The following is a 13,673-nucleotide window of genomic DNA, read 5'->3' as shown; positions in this document are numbered from 1 at the left end:
GCTGTGGCTACAGACACCATGTTATGACTACTTTTTATAAATGGTCTCATGTGTTTATCTCTATCTCTGTGCACTTAGACCGTAACCAAATCTATCTATTTATTTTCATACTCCTCTCCTTTCAGCCCCCATCTGTCTTTCTCCTCATGTTTGATTATTGTGCATTTCTATTGCAGCTGGGTAAAACAAATAAAGAGAGCAGGTATTTTCCTTTTATGTAGCATTAAATAGTTCTTGATGAAAGTCATTATGGCCGTGCGAATGTAATCAGTCCCGGAGTCCTAAATAAACGCCTCATTGCTCAGAGGAGGGAGAATGACTTTTTCATCCCTTTCATCTTGGCAAATTCAACAGCCTACCAGCTATTACAGCGTCCCACAAGATGTTACCAAGTGACCCTGAGTAGAACAAGAAGTGCCTGTATATATATTTAGGGATGAGTTGTCCGCCAGGCCCCCTCATTTGTAATGATGGAGGATTTGACGAACATACTAACTCTGACTTCTGGGAATTGTTTTGGTCACTGAAGATCAGGTCGTTGCAAACCAGGAATGAAACCGGTGATCAAAAACGGCAGGGTAAATCAAAGGTTACATCAGGTTGTGAATACAGTCGCTCATGAATGAAGCACAATGAAAACAAACATTCCTCTGCTGTTTCTGGCTCCACAGTCCAAAGCAATCCCACTATTCCTGGCAGGAGCAATATTCAAGGGAGACGCGCAGATTACCTCTGCATCGGTAATATATCACTGTAGATTACAGATGCAGAGGACTTGGCACATTATTTGGTTGTACAAATGCTGCAATAGCAGCAACCCGGGTCTGAATGAAGGATTCACAAGCCTTTCCAACCTACAATGAAATGTAGCACAGCTAACAGTTGGTTACTGACTTTTGATGCATCCCGTGGAGAGGAAGAAAGAATGCCTTTTGGCAATGCCAAGTGCAGGTTTACACAGAGTAAGCCAGGAGTCAAACATGGAATTTTCTGATCCATAGTTAGATCTGTTTCCGTTGCACCGCTGGCTGTGTATTCAGGCCAGACTCAGAGAACCAGGTTTTGCAACTTTATGTGATTTGACACTTCATGGCTGAATTGGAATATGTGAACAGAATGGGTGGAAGATCTCGAAGGGAAGAAATTTCACTTGTAACAACGGCGTGCTATTGGAGTATCACACTTCAGTGAGCCTTTTAGAACAGTCATTCCTTCAGGTGTCTGCAAAGGCAGACTGCCTATCTAGGTGCTTGATTTTATACACTTGTAAAGTGTGTGGCCAAAGGGTTTAAAGTTTAAAATAAAAGCTGGTCAAAGTTGGATTCCCCCAGTGCTACTCTTTCCTTCATGTCACAATGTTTTCCATTGAGCTGAAGGCAGCTGACTTTTTCACGACCTTTTTGTCTTGATGAATGATAACTGAACATCAACATGCTACATGTGAATATATCAACATCACTGACAACCGTTCACCTTTAAATGTAATGCAGTACAACTGTCAGTGTTTCATTATGCTAATATTAGTGCTGCCGCTCTCCTCTGAAGGTAGCTGTGTCGCTTTGACTTTATTGCCACTCTTATCATGTCAGGGTGTTGACAACATTGCTATGTGTTTTCTCTTGTTGCTTAGTGAAAATGAAAGAATGACAAGGTTGTTGCCAGACTTTCACTAATGTATTTCTCCGTGCTTTATGTGATCTAATGACAAGAAGTTCACAATAATACGCATCCGGTGAAGGTGAGAAACAGTATGTGTCTTTACGTGTGTGCAGGCCAGCTGTGCGGAGAGGGTTGGCACCATGTGGAGGAGGCCTGCCTGAGGATCAACTCCAGCAGAGAAAGCTATGATAATGCCCAGCACTACTGTAAAAACCTTGGAGGAACTATTGCATCTTTGCTCACAGACAAACAAGTCAATTTTGTTCTAGAAGAGCTGCAAAAATACCAACTGCAAAACAAGGTGGGTGGTGTAAAATCAGTAAAAAAGGCAGATCCAAAAACATGATGGGACAGGATTTGGGTCCTGTATGCTAACAGCGCGTATGAAAGCCATTCATTATATTTTTAGCTTTTTCTGGTGATGGTGATATTTCTGAAAAAAAAAACAAACAAAAGATTTGTTGAGAACTGAGACCTTTAATACCTTCAACAATCCATTATTTCAATCCAATGCAGTTTGCCAGTTCAACACAGGGCCAACATATAAAGACATACAGACTCACACTCAGGCCTACATGGAATTTAGGAATCAGTGTCTAATTAATCTACTGTAAGCCTGAACGTCTTTAGACTACAGGAGCAAGCTGGAGAACTCAGAGGGAACACACTGAGGTACAGGGAGAACATTCAGAATCTCCCTTTAGTCTAATGGGTTCTTTTAAAAAGGAAAATAACTATATCTAAGGCTTCTATACAATAAAGAAAGAAACTAATGGAAAATCTTTACATTTCCACAGAACACTTATGGCAACATGGTCTGATCAAATCACAGTATCCGGATGTATTTGTAGTGTTCATCTGGCTTTCTAACTCTTTCCTGTAGAGAATGAAATGATGTGGCTGATCAGTGTGAGCAAGTGGATTGATATGCAGTTCCCCAGAGTTCATTATGTGAACATTCATAATGTATATATCATTATATACATTATGAATGTTCACAACGTATATAATGTATATAAGACTGCTCCTGTGACGGCGAGATTTATTACAAGATGCCAGACAATGTGTTGCTCTGCGCCATAAAGCTACTTCTGATTAGATTTGATATCAGGGACTGTGTGGTCTTGGCATCATAAAGACTATAAAGAGTTAAATTAAGAGTTATTTAATGCATAACAACTAATCAGAGATGTGAAGAATCACAGTTTGGATATTTTAAAGCAAACCTCATCTGGCTTGATCAATTCAAGATTCAGACTAATATTAAAGTTCAAGCATGTCAAAATATTTTAACAGCACCAAAGTGTTTTGAAATCACTTGGCACAGAGGAGCAAAATTTCTCATTGGGATAGGTTTTCATATATTTCATTTTATTTTCAATTGTTCACACTCCATGAAGCCATTATCATCTGGACAGAACAGTCACTTCTGCACTTGTGATGTTTGTGATAAAAATGTTATTTGTGAACTTAATGAGTCTGACCACCGGTTTTTCTTGAATTTGCAGCAACCATTATAAATAATCATTGTAAATAGTTATTCACTCTGAGCAGCCTGACGGTCTGATGGTCTCAGCAGGTATCCTTTATCTGGCCAAGATATACATTGTAGATATAGACAAGCACTTCTACCACCATGACCTGTTTCTGTGTCGTGGGGGGGTGCTGGAGCCAATCCCAGCTCACATTGGGCGAAGGCAGGGTACACCCTGAACAGGTCACCAGTCCATCACAGGGCCAACATTAACCCAAACATGACGTCTTTGGAAGCCAGAGTACCTGGAGGAAACATGTTAACTCCACGCAGAAAGGCTTCAAAAAAACAAACAAACAAAAAAAAAAAATCACGTGATATCCTCAGGTCATCAGTAGGGCCGAGCTTTTCTAAAATTAATGGTCAAGAGAACAGGAAGCTGGTTTAAAAACAATTTTCACAAAAAAAAAAGAAAAGAAAAATCGTGAATAAAACGGTAAAAAGTATGGCAGCAAAGTTGCCAAACACATTCTGTGAAATAACGAAAAAAAACCTTCAGTTATTCTACACAGACTTCTTTTAAAAATACAGATATTAACTGTAAACATTGTCTGCATTTTTATGGTCCAACTGGAGTTTCCAACTCCAGTCCCAGAGAGCTGCTGCCCTGCATGCATTAGATGTTTCCCTACTCCAGCACACCTGATTCAAACGAGTGGCTCCTTATCAGACCACAGACCCATGGGTTAACACATTCACACACTGTAGTCTGTTCAGGGGTTATTTGTTAATTGTAGGAGAAACACTGATTTGGTAAACATTCAGCAAACGCCCAGTAAATGTGGAGTACAGTGTGAAAACTACGAATACCCTGTTTTCACAGGTAATTTGTTAGTCTGTCCCCCCCGGCCACAGGAAATAATGGATTAGTCCTGGAAGGCTGTTGATGTAGCACTTTTTTTCCTTATGAAAGGCAATTATTCGATCAATGAAAATTTGGTCATACAATGTAGCACCTAGCGGTTGCTAGCAGCTCTTCTTGGCTTTCCCCTGGCTGAGAACACCCTCCTGCAGGGTGGTGAGCTGTGTAATACCATCGCAATCAGCATGCACATGTATTACGGCAAAGCCCACACACGCTATACATATCAGTACCGCACGATGTGTTTCTTTTTTTAAATGCTATATTACTATTGCTATGTGGCCATATTGCTATTTCATTGCTATTAATACTAGTTGTTGCTGCCACAAAGTCGAGGAACACAGACACCAACACCAACTTAGTTGGTAGGCAGCAGGTTATGGTAACAAATTTATTTCTAGCAGTAAGTAGGAGCAGCAATTTTCAATAAACATTACAGCAGCTGTGACCTGGGTGAGGGATTTTGAATGGTCTGGAATACAAATTCTAGCAGACTTAGCATTGCCAACTCCCTCTACTCATGGCATCACCTGACATCAATAAGAAACAGAGGCTGAAGTTTCAAGGAGATCTCATTGCCTGCTGTTACATGGAAACTGCCTGTCCCACCGTCATCAACCCAATACCTCAGTAAAACCTCTGGGAAACTTTTTTAGATTTAGATCTAACATTCATTTGCAGCCAAGGATGACCTGACTAGGATCTGATGGTCAAAGGTCAAGGTTACAGAATTTTGGCGATTTCCTACAAATTCCCATGCTAATTATGACCCTGTTAAATTTTACATCCTAAAGGTCAAGTCAACCTGTGTAACATTACCTGTAAGTGTTTTTTTCATTGCTGTTACAGGAGAGATTGTGACCATGTTTCCTGTCTAATTGGTGGAGGCAAAAGCCCAAGAGATGACAAATCTAGTTTCGAAGAAAAATTAAGCTAAAGCATTGTGGAATTGATGAGCTTCTGTGAAGATCAAGAAGTGAAGAGCTGTGGCAATTTCTTGCGTGTGTCATTGTTGATCCTCCTGCGTCACTTGCTTTCTTTCTATTGTCTTGACTCTCTGGTTTTTACACTTCTCTGCAGCAGTTTTCTTTATCAGTCAAATCATCAACCGGGTCATTGGCTGAGCTGGTGGTTGATGGAGGAAAAGTATTCCCCATTGTGACAATATTGTCTGATGTTGAGAGACTGTTTAAAACAACACACACGATCAGAACCAAGATGGACAGAAATGCCAACATCAATCCCTGAACCCTCTGGAGGTGTTTAAATCACGACTGTGGGAACGGATTTGATCTCTGTCGGAGAGTCTGTAGCTCATTATCAGATAAACTGCATCTTGCTTTTTTAGCAAATAATTCAAATGTTCATTGAACTGCAGACATTGAGCTGCTGTAATTGCAGCTTCCTTTGAAAAGCTTTCCTGAACAAGTGTCTGCTTTTATAACCATTAGAGTCATTTGGAGAGGGTTTGATTTTCTTTGATTTATTACAACAGTTTTTAACGTTCAATGTTCTGTGGAATTTTGTACATACAGCTCAGGAAAAAATTAAGAGACCACTGCAAAGTTTTCTGAAATCAGCATCCATACATACAGTATATGAGTCGTTCCAATCCAGTGTCTGTTGAATTCCAGCACAAGCACACCTGTGTCTATCTACTGATGAGGCTCCTAAAGGCTGGGCTCAAGTCATGTAAATCTCAAAGAAAAAATCCCTTCATCAATGAGAAGCAAAAAAGAGCCAGGCTGAAGTTTGCTAAAGACCATAAAGTAAAGTCATCTTCTCTGATGGGCCTAATTTCCAGCTTTGTCCAATGCCTGGTTGTCTAATGGTTAGACAGAAACCTGGAGAGATCTACAAGCCACAATTTGGTGGAGGATCAGTGACAATCTGGGGATGCTTCAGCAAGGCAGTTGACCAGATTCACATTTGCTAAGGACACACTGAATCAAGTCACATACAAGAGTTATCCTGGAAGAACACTTACTGCCTTCTGCTCTGACAATGTTTCCCAACTCTGAGGATTGTTTGTTCCAGCAGGACAATGCTCTATGCCACACAGCCAAGTCGATCAAGGTGTGGATGAAGGACCACCACATCAAGACCTTGTCATGGCCAGCCCAATCTCCAGGCCTGAATCCCATAGAAAACCTATGGAAAGTGATCAGGAGGAAGATGGATGGTCACAAGCCATCAAACAAAGCTGAGCTGCTTCAATTCCTGCGACAGGCATGACATAAAGTCACAGCAATGTAAAAGACTGGTGGAGAGCATGCAAGACCCATGAAAGTTATTCCACCAAATATTGATTTCTGAACACTTTGTAAAAAAAAAAATAAAAAAAAAATAAATATATATATATATATTTTGTATATATATATATATATATTTATATATATATATATGTGTGTTTTTTTTTATATATGTTTTTTTTTTTTTTTTTTGAGGTCTGAAAACTTTTTTGGTATTCTGTTTTGACCATTTTTCATTTTCTGCAAATAAATGCTCTAAATGATAATATTTGTATTTGGAATTTGGGAGTAATGTTGTCAGTAGTTTACAGAATAAAACAAAAATGTTCATTTTCCTTTTTTAACATTCCTTTAAATAGCAAAATCAGAGAAACGTATAATTTTGCAGTGCTCTCTTAATTTTTTCCAGAGCAGTATGTATTAAGTACTACATTGATGCAAAAGAAATAGCAAGGCTTTCTGGTTATCTTCATAAAAACAAATTTATTCTCAGCAAAAATCTTGACCTAAACAGTCCCAGCTTTACAGAGTTATGAGTGTGGTGAACAGGCGTCTGTGGCTCTCACTGCTGTTACTGCTCTGCCTCTATCACCCAGCCAAGACGTAATATCACTGATGAAGGAACCCCATATTTTCACAAACATGAGCCTTTAAGGAGGTTTTTTTTTTTTTTTTTTTTTTATTTTTTTTTTTTAGTCTGGGATGGAAATCTTGACATCTGAGCTCTGTAATCGTTTGTTCAGGTTTGTCATTGACGTTCAGGGTCCAGTGGGATTTAAAACTTTGTAATACCAACAGATACCATGATACAGTCCAATATATTTTCCATCCATCCATCATCCAGGCCACTTATGTAAGGAGGGCCTCTGTGGGAGGTGGTACAAACAATCACTGACCCCACGACTATTCATAATATCAACTCCTTTGTATGATCTATTTTCATGTAAAACACAACATTGTGCATTTTGTGCAGAAGTGCCACATCTTGTCTATTACTTCACTATAGCATGAACTCCAGCTGAGCAGCTAATTGTAGTACAGTTTTATTTATATATATATATATATATATATATATATATATATATATATTTGGCACAAGTTTTTATCTTTTACTTATTGTTTTTTCTCAGTGTTTCTAGGACACTTCTCTGCATTTTGTTCATTCTGCTGATAAAAAGAGGAATTTGAAATCATTTCAAGAGCTCAGCAGACTCCTTTCACTATACTGATACTGTAAAATACAAATTACAAGACCCAAAGACCGATAAAAGCGCTCCCCTCTGTGAGAACTGAGAGCCCTAAAAATTTCATATAGCCGTCTTTACCAGTGCAGTAAGACTTGAAAACCTTTGTGTCTGAATGTAAATGACGCTTTGCCTCATTTAAGGCATGTAAGTGGCCTCATTTAAGTGGCAAAAGCATTTGTGCAACCAAAAGATGAGCGCAAGAAAATCAGAGGGCAAATTGGTCATAAGGAAATACCAAGAAATGTATCCTAGAACTAAATTAAGCATTTGTAAATCAGATTTATTTCCTGCTCTAACACAGCTCCCCCTTCCTCCCATCCAGAGGCTATCTCCGTGGGTCGGCCTGAGGAAGATCAATGTGTCATACTGGGGCTGGGAGGACGCTTCACCCTTCACCAACACCAGCCTGAGGTGGTTACCTGGAGAGCCCAGCGACTCAGGCTTCTGCGCCTACCTGGAGAAGGCTCAGGTTGCTGGACTTAAAGCCAACCCCTGCACTGCCACGACAGACGGCCTGATCTGTGAGAAACCTGCCGGTGAGGATGAGGGAGGGAAGGAAAATAGGATTTGGGTTTGAGGAAGATCAGAGTAGAGGATGATTCTTTGACCAACTAATTGTTTGATGATCACGAACAAAAACATTAATTCAAATACTTACGCTTTTACACGATATATTTTTGTGCGGTTCAAATGAATAAGCTGAAAATTAGAAAAGTATTTTACAGCAATCACATTAGCAACTAGCCATTTATAACAAGTAAACAACAAATGACAGTTTTATATGCACTATCTGTGCCAAGTTTTAATCTCTCATTTAACTTCCTTTCCTCTGGTCCACCATGTAAACTTGGCCTAATGTGTCTCTTTGCTCAGGGAGTCCACAGAGTCAGAGCACTCGTCCCTGTAAGACACCTTGTGCCCTGCGGACCAGCTGTGCTAACTGTACGAGCCAGGCCATGGAGTGCATGTGGTGTGGCAGTGCGCAGCGCTGCGTCGACTCCTCTGCGTATGTCATCTCATTCCCTTACGGACAGTGTCTGGAATGGCAGACTCAAGACTGCACTGGTAAGTCTCTGATGTTTTCAGGAGAGTGGTTTTTACACCAATTAATTCAAAACATGAGGTACTCGCACTCTGAAAGAAACCGAACGTAACTATCTCTGTTATTAAAATAAAAAACAAGAAGAGAAGACATCTCATTACAGTGATTTAATTAGAGCAGGTTCTGTAGGACAACAAGCTTTTAGCTCTCATTTCAGTTATCTTTGTTTGAAGATAAGATAGTACTTCATTTATCCCATGTATGGGAAACTTGTCGCTACAGAAGCAACCAGAGCTATAGAAACAAGGAGTAGAAGTACAAATAAAAATCTAAAGTTGCAGTGATAATGATAAAGTGGCAATAAGAGGTCGTGCAAAAAAAAAAAATATATATAAATAAAAAAAAAAAAAAAAAGCTAATGTAGATGTAGTTAGTCCAGAGTGCAGATTCTATTGCAGTGACAGAGAGGTGTTATACAGTCTGATAGCTGCTGGAATGAATGACCTGCAGTTGCGCTCCTTCTCGCGCCACGGGTGAAGCAGTCTGTTGCTGAAGGAGCTGCTTAGTTCTCTCACAGTGTCATGAACGGGGTGGGATGGGTTGTCCGGGATGGATGACAGTTCGGCCAACATCTTCCTCTCACCCACCTCCTCAGTGGAGTCCAGAGAGCATTCCAGGATAGCTCGTCTTCCTGTCCCTCTCTGAACATCCACTGCTGCATAAAAGATGGCAGAGGCCACCTCAGAGTCAAAGAAAGACCTTAGCAGAGGCCTGCACACTCCAAAGGACCTCAGTCTTCTCAGTAGGTGATGACTGAGGTCTTTTTCATACAGCACTTTTTTCCCTTGGCTATGATGTATTGCAAGGATTGTAAAAAACACAGTTGGGTGAGAAAGTACACAGTAACTTCTAGACACAGAATTCATTTCAACATTCGTGTGGTGGAGCAGGTACAGTCAGATAATTAGACAGATGAATAAGTTGGTGTAAAGGAGCCATCAATATTGTTCTTTGTGCGACCCACAATACTTGACGTGACTCACAGCAGGCAGTGATCCCATCCTACAGTGCAAATACACATTATTTACTCCTACAAATCTGTAGTCTGTGCCACACAGGAACATCTCTGTGCTACATGTGGATTTGGAGTAGCTGCCAAGGCTCATTCAGAACTGCAGGCTTGATTTTTATTTATTTATTTATTTTTTTGGCTGTAATGTTTGTGATCATGGCAGCAACAAAACTGTGTGTTCTGAAACGGAAATCAAAACCAGTATAAGTCCACAGAAAACTTTAAAAGAGGGTACAACATTAAACTGTCAAAAAAACCTTCAATATGTGAAGTTTTAATCGACAAAATACTGCTTAACCTTCCTCTTGTGTTCACTTTCTGTTACCATCTCTTATGTTAACGGATCGGTTTTGACCCGTGTCTTAAATCAGCTGTAAAATACACTAAAAACAATTAGCTGTCATCCAATTTGTTTCTCATCTCTTGTTTACCTTGTTAGGCTTCCATATCCATGAAAATATTGGTTTTAATATTTTTGGTGTGGGCCTCGGGGCCTTTTTTTTGTCAGTATACCCCTGGACATGCCCGTCTTTGTTTGTTTTTTTTTTTGTGCAGGTATACTGGAAAACAAGGCAAAATGAGAATCCCCTAAAGCTCACATGATTGGGAGAGGAGCTGGCTGTCAGTGTTTTGGCTGACAGTGCACTTATGATTTAAGTTTTGGTTCTAATTATTGATTTATAATCTTACTTTTATAACTGGGTCATAACTGGGTCGAAACCGACCCGAACAACACAAAGGTCATAATTTCAACCAGAGCATTTTATAATTTAGTGAAAAAAATGTTTTTTTTTTTATGTTGTTGAAATAGAGGTTCTTGACAAAGTCAAAAAGCCTTGACGCAATAAACTAATTTACGTGTTTTTTAATGCATTTTAAAACCGACCCGAACACCACAGGAAGGTTAAATTACTCGTTCAAATATAAGGTCTGGATTCAAAATAAAACTTTAACAAGTTTCAAAGGCAAAATTACTCATTCAACGGTAGAATGGCCTTTGTTGGTTTATTAATGTTGTTTAATCAGTAAACATCAATTTGTGCCAGATAGATGAGTGGGACCTACATTTGTAGCAAATTTTTATTGTTTTATATGCATAGACCCTCCATAGACGTCTACCAAAATAAAAGTCAGCACTTCAACTTCAAATCATGCAACCAACCCAGCACAAACTGCAGCCTTTAAACAGAAAGATGGGGTTTTATAGGTGTATTAGATTGCACACATACACACACAAATACACTCAAAGACTAGATGATAGTTATGTTGTTTTAGTTGATTTTGGTTTTACTGCAGAGAAATAGCCTTATTTTCTCTGAGGCAATCTTTACAAGAAGTGTGTGTGTCTATGCTGTTTTGTAGCTTCCCATGCCAAGAAAAGAGAAGAGAAGAGCTTGTGGCTCCAACACTTGATGTATTATGTATAGGAGCTCAAATGCTACTGGCTGCAGAGATGCTAACTGTCATCCAGTGTTGGAGCAAATGGATTACACAAGATGAAGCCAGATGATACGAGCTATCCAGGGACAGCAAATTTCAAACACTGTGCGCTGAACAGAATGTGGCGCTGAAACGATTGTGCTGGGATAAGATGAAAACTCCCTCAGCAGAAGCTTTTTTTTTTTTTTTTTTTTCCCTTTGGAGCAACATTGCTAGTCCAGGTTCCTCACAACATTTATCATCTGTTGTGTTTAGTTAACCTCAAGGCTCTCTTTCTGTCAGTTACAACAGCTGATAATTGATTTCAGCAGAGCCATACATTTTGGAAAGTTCGGGAAACGAATGCAGAGTACGCTGGAACATGTATGAAAGCATCTGTGCGACAGTAGTGAGACGGTTTTTAGCTGCTGATGCAGCATGACTCTGTACTTTTGGGTTTGATCTCATCCCTACCTTTCCATTAGCTCTCACTCGCACCAAGTTGTGAGAGCAGAAATCAGCATTCCCTGATTTTGACCAAAAAATATTAAGAATATTCAGCTGGTCAGCGAATTTTGGCTTCCAAGTTGGCCCCTTCAGCAGGCTGAGGTCGGCACATTGACTATCATGGCGGCAGCAATTCTATCCATTCCAGAGCAAAAAGCAGAAAACAGCAGGGGCCGCACAGCATGCTAACGCACTCACTCACACATTATCTCGCAGTCATTGTGTGATAGCATTTGAGACTGACAAACACCTTGGCTGAGCTGCAATGGGAAAATATTACACACCACTGGCACATCAAAAACTCATCGAGTAAAACTGCTTTATCATCAGATTCGAGTGGTTTGACCGATGATAGACAGGTTTGCATACAGTTATTGCTTTATAATTTTATTAACACATACAACCTACTGACGCAAAGATGCTTTTTTCTGACACCATTTTTCACACTGCCTTCTCCGCAGCTGCTAAGAAAAAAAAAAATACCCCAGCAAAATAAGGTGTGATATTATTACGGTGGTGCTACTGTCAGTGCTACTGTCATCACTTTTAACTGTTACTACTGTTGCTGGACCTTTATCTGTTAAACTTTCACTTTCACATGTAAAATACATCTGTCTTTGGAACATCCGAAGTTCTCCATCAACCTCCATTAATTTACCCAGCCCTGACTCGTAATTTAACGACACAGAAATGCAATAAATGGAAATTAAATCACAGCTTTGCCATTTTGCATACCTCCTGTTGTGATTACATGAATGTGTTTACTTTGCTGCCAAAGCTGTGTACACTAAGTGAAGGGAGGAACAATAACTATTCTATTTAGGTGTGCATATGACAACTGAAAATATATTTTTATAATATATTTTAATATTTTTTTTTAGCTTTTAATTCATTTAATGATTGTTATGTTTTATGTAGTGATTTTATCTGCCTTCTTTTAATTTTTTTTTTTTTTTTTTCTGTATCCGTAAAGCACTTTGAATTACCCTGGGTACGAATTGTGCCCGATAAATGGATTTGAACATCTGAGAAGCTTCAAATTCATAGATTAGTGTCAGAATATTTATCTTGACAAATATTAAGCCAACAGGAAAATGGCAGGAGGTCAACAGTCTCTTCTTTGGAGTGTGATTAGATCACATGTTCAAATTTCAATCATGAACTGTTTTCCACCCTCATGGGGAAAGTATGCTTCGTCTGAAAGAACACTTACTCTATCAATAGCCTGGAGCTAAAAGCATGAGGTGCAGCTACATTTTTGGTGCTGCTGACTAAACTAAAACCTTGTACACCCTCAGGGTACCTGCATCCAGGCACTTGTCTCCATTTGTTTCCTTTTCATCCCCATCTACAATGAGTCCAAGAGACCAGCGAGACAAGAACCTCTCTTAATTCTTTCCATAAGGAGCCCAGATGAAGCTGGGTAATTGGAAATGCTGCTAAAAATAGATGAGACCTCTCAGGCAGAGAGAACACATCAGGTAAATTATATTATTTGCCCAAACCACACTTATGTAAGTGAACATCTAAGAACTTGCCATTATCAATCCGTGCATGGATTTGTTTTTTGCCTTCCATCTCTCACTGCTGTATGGATTGCTTTTACTTCCTCCAGGCTCATTTCATCATATTTGTGGCATGCAGACAGGTTCCTGAATTATTTTATCCATTTGCTTGCACCGATTCTGACATGCATCTCAAATGAATTGCTGTGGAGAGCTGCAAATGCTCCTTGCAATGTGTGTTCAGGGAGACAGACTGTGTGCATAGGTGAAATCTGCAGCAGTATTTATTTTAAAGTGTGAGCTGTGACTGTCATATCGTTCTCTCTGGTCTGAGTGTTCTCATCTTTCTCACAATCATTCCCGCATTGGTCATAAAAGTGAGAGGCCTGTCAGCAAAGTAGAAAACTTTGATGAAATGTGGAGCTGCAACATTTTGCATGTTGCTTGTGAAATAAGTCTCAAGTTGTTTTGAAGTCTGTCCTTTCTCAGACTGCATTTCCAGAGCTCTTAACTTATGAGATCTAAGTGCACTGATGGTGTATGCTACAATGATGTGAACTCGGTCTCTTGAAAT

At 39.5% G+C, this 13,673-nt stretch overlaps 1 protein-coding gene across 3 annotated transcripts in view; it reads left to right on the top strand.

Annotated features, from left to right (window-relative positions):
- Nucleotides 1-13,673, top strand: part of LOC115055161 (attractin-like protein 1) — a 160,115-nt gene that overhangs the window by 69,436 nt on the left and 77,006 nt on the right. For 2 of the 3 annotated variants that reach the window (XR_003841665.1, XM_029520685.1), the window contains exons 16-18: nt 1,773-1,960; nt 7,877-8,090; nt 8,428-8,619. Coding sequence is in view for 2 of the 3 variants with exons in the window: in XM_029520685.1 (XP_029376545.1) it covers nt 1,773-1,960; nt 7,877-8,090; nt 8,428-8,619 (594 nt within the window). In the remaining variant the exon portion in view is untranslated. Of the gene's footprint in view, nt 1-1,772; nt 1,961-4,957; nt 4,970-7,876; nt 8,091-8,427; nt 8,620-13,673 lie in introns of all 3 variants that reach the window. The other variant, XM_029520686.1, reaches the window with a different exon arrangement.

The sequence above is a fragment of the Echeneis naucrates genome, chromosome 15, assembly GCF_900963305.1.
Source record: "Echeneis naucrates chromosome 15, fEcheNa1.1, whole genome shotgun sequence".
NCBI lineage: Eukaryota > Metazoa > Chordata > Actinopteri > Carangiformes > Echeneidae > Echeneis > Echeneis naucrates.
The sequence above is the reverse complement of the archived record's forward strand: the minus strand, read 5'-3'. Positions and strand labels throughout refer to the sequence as shown.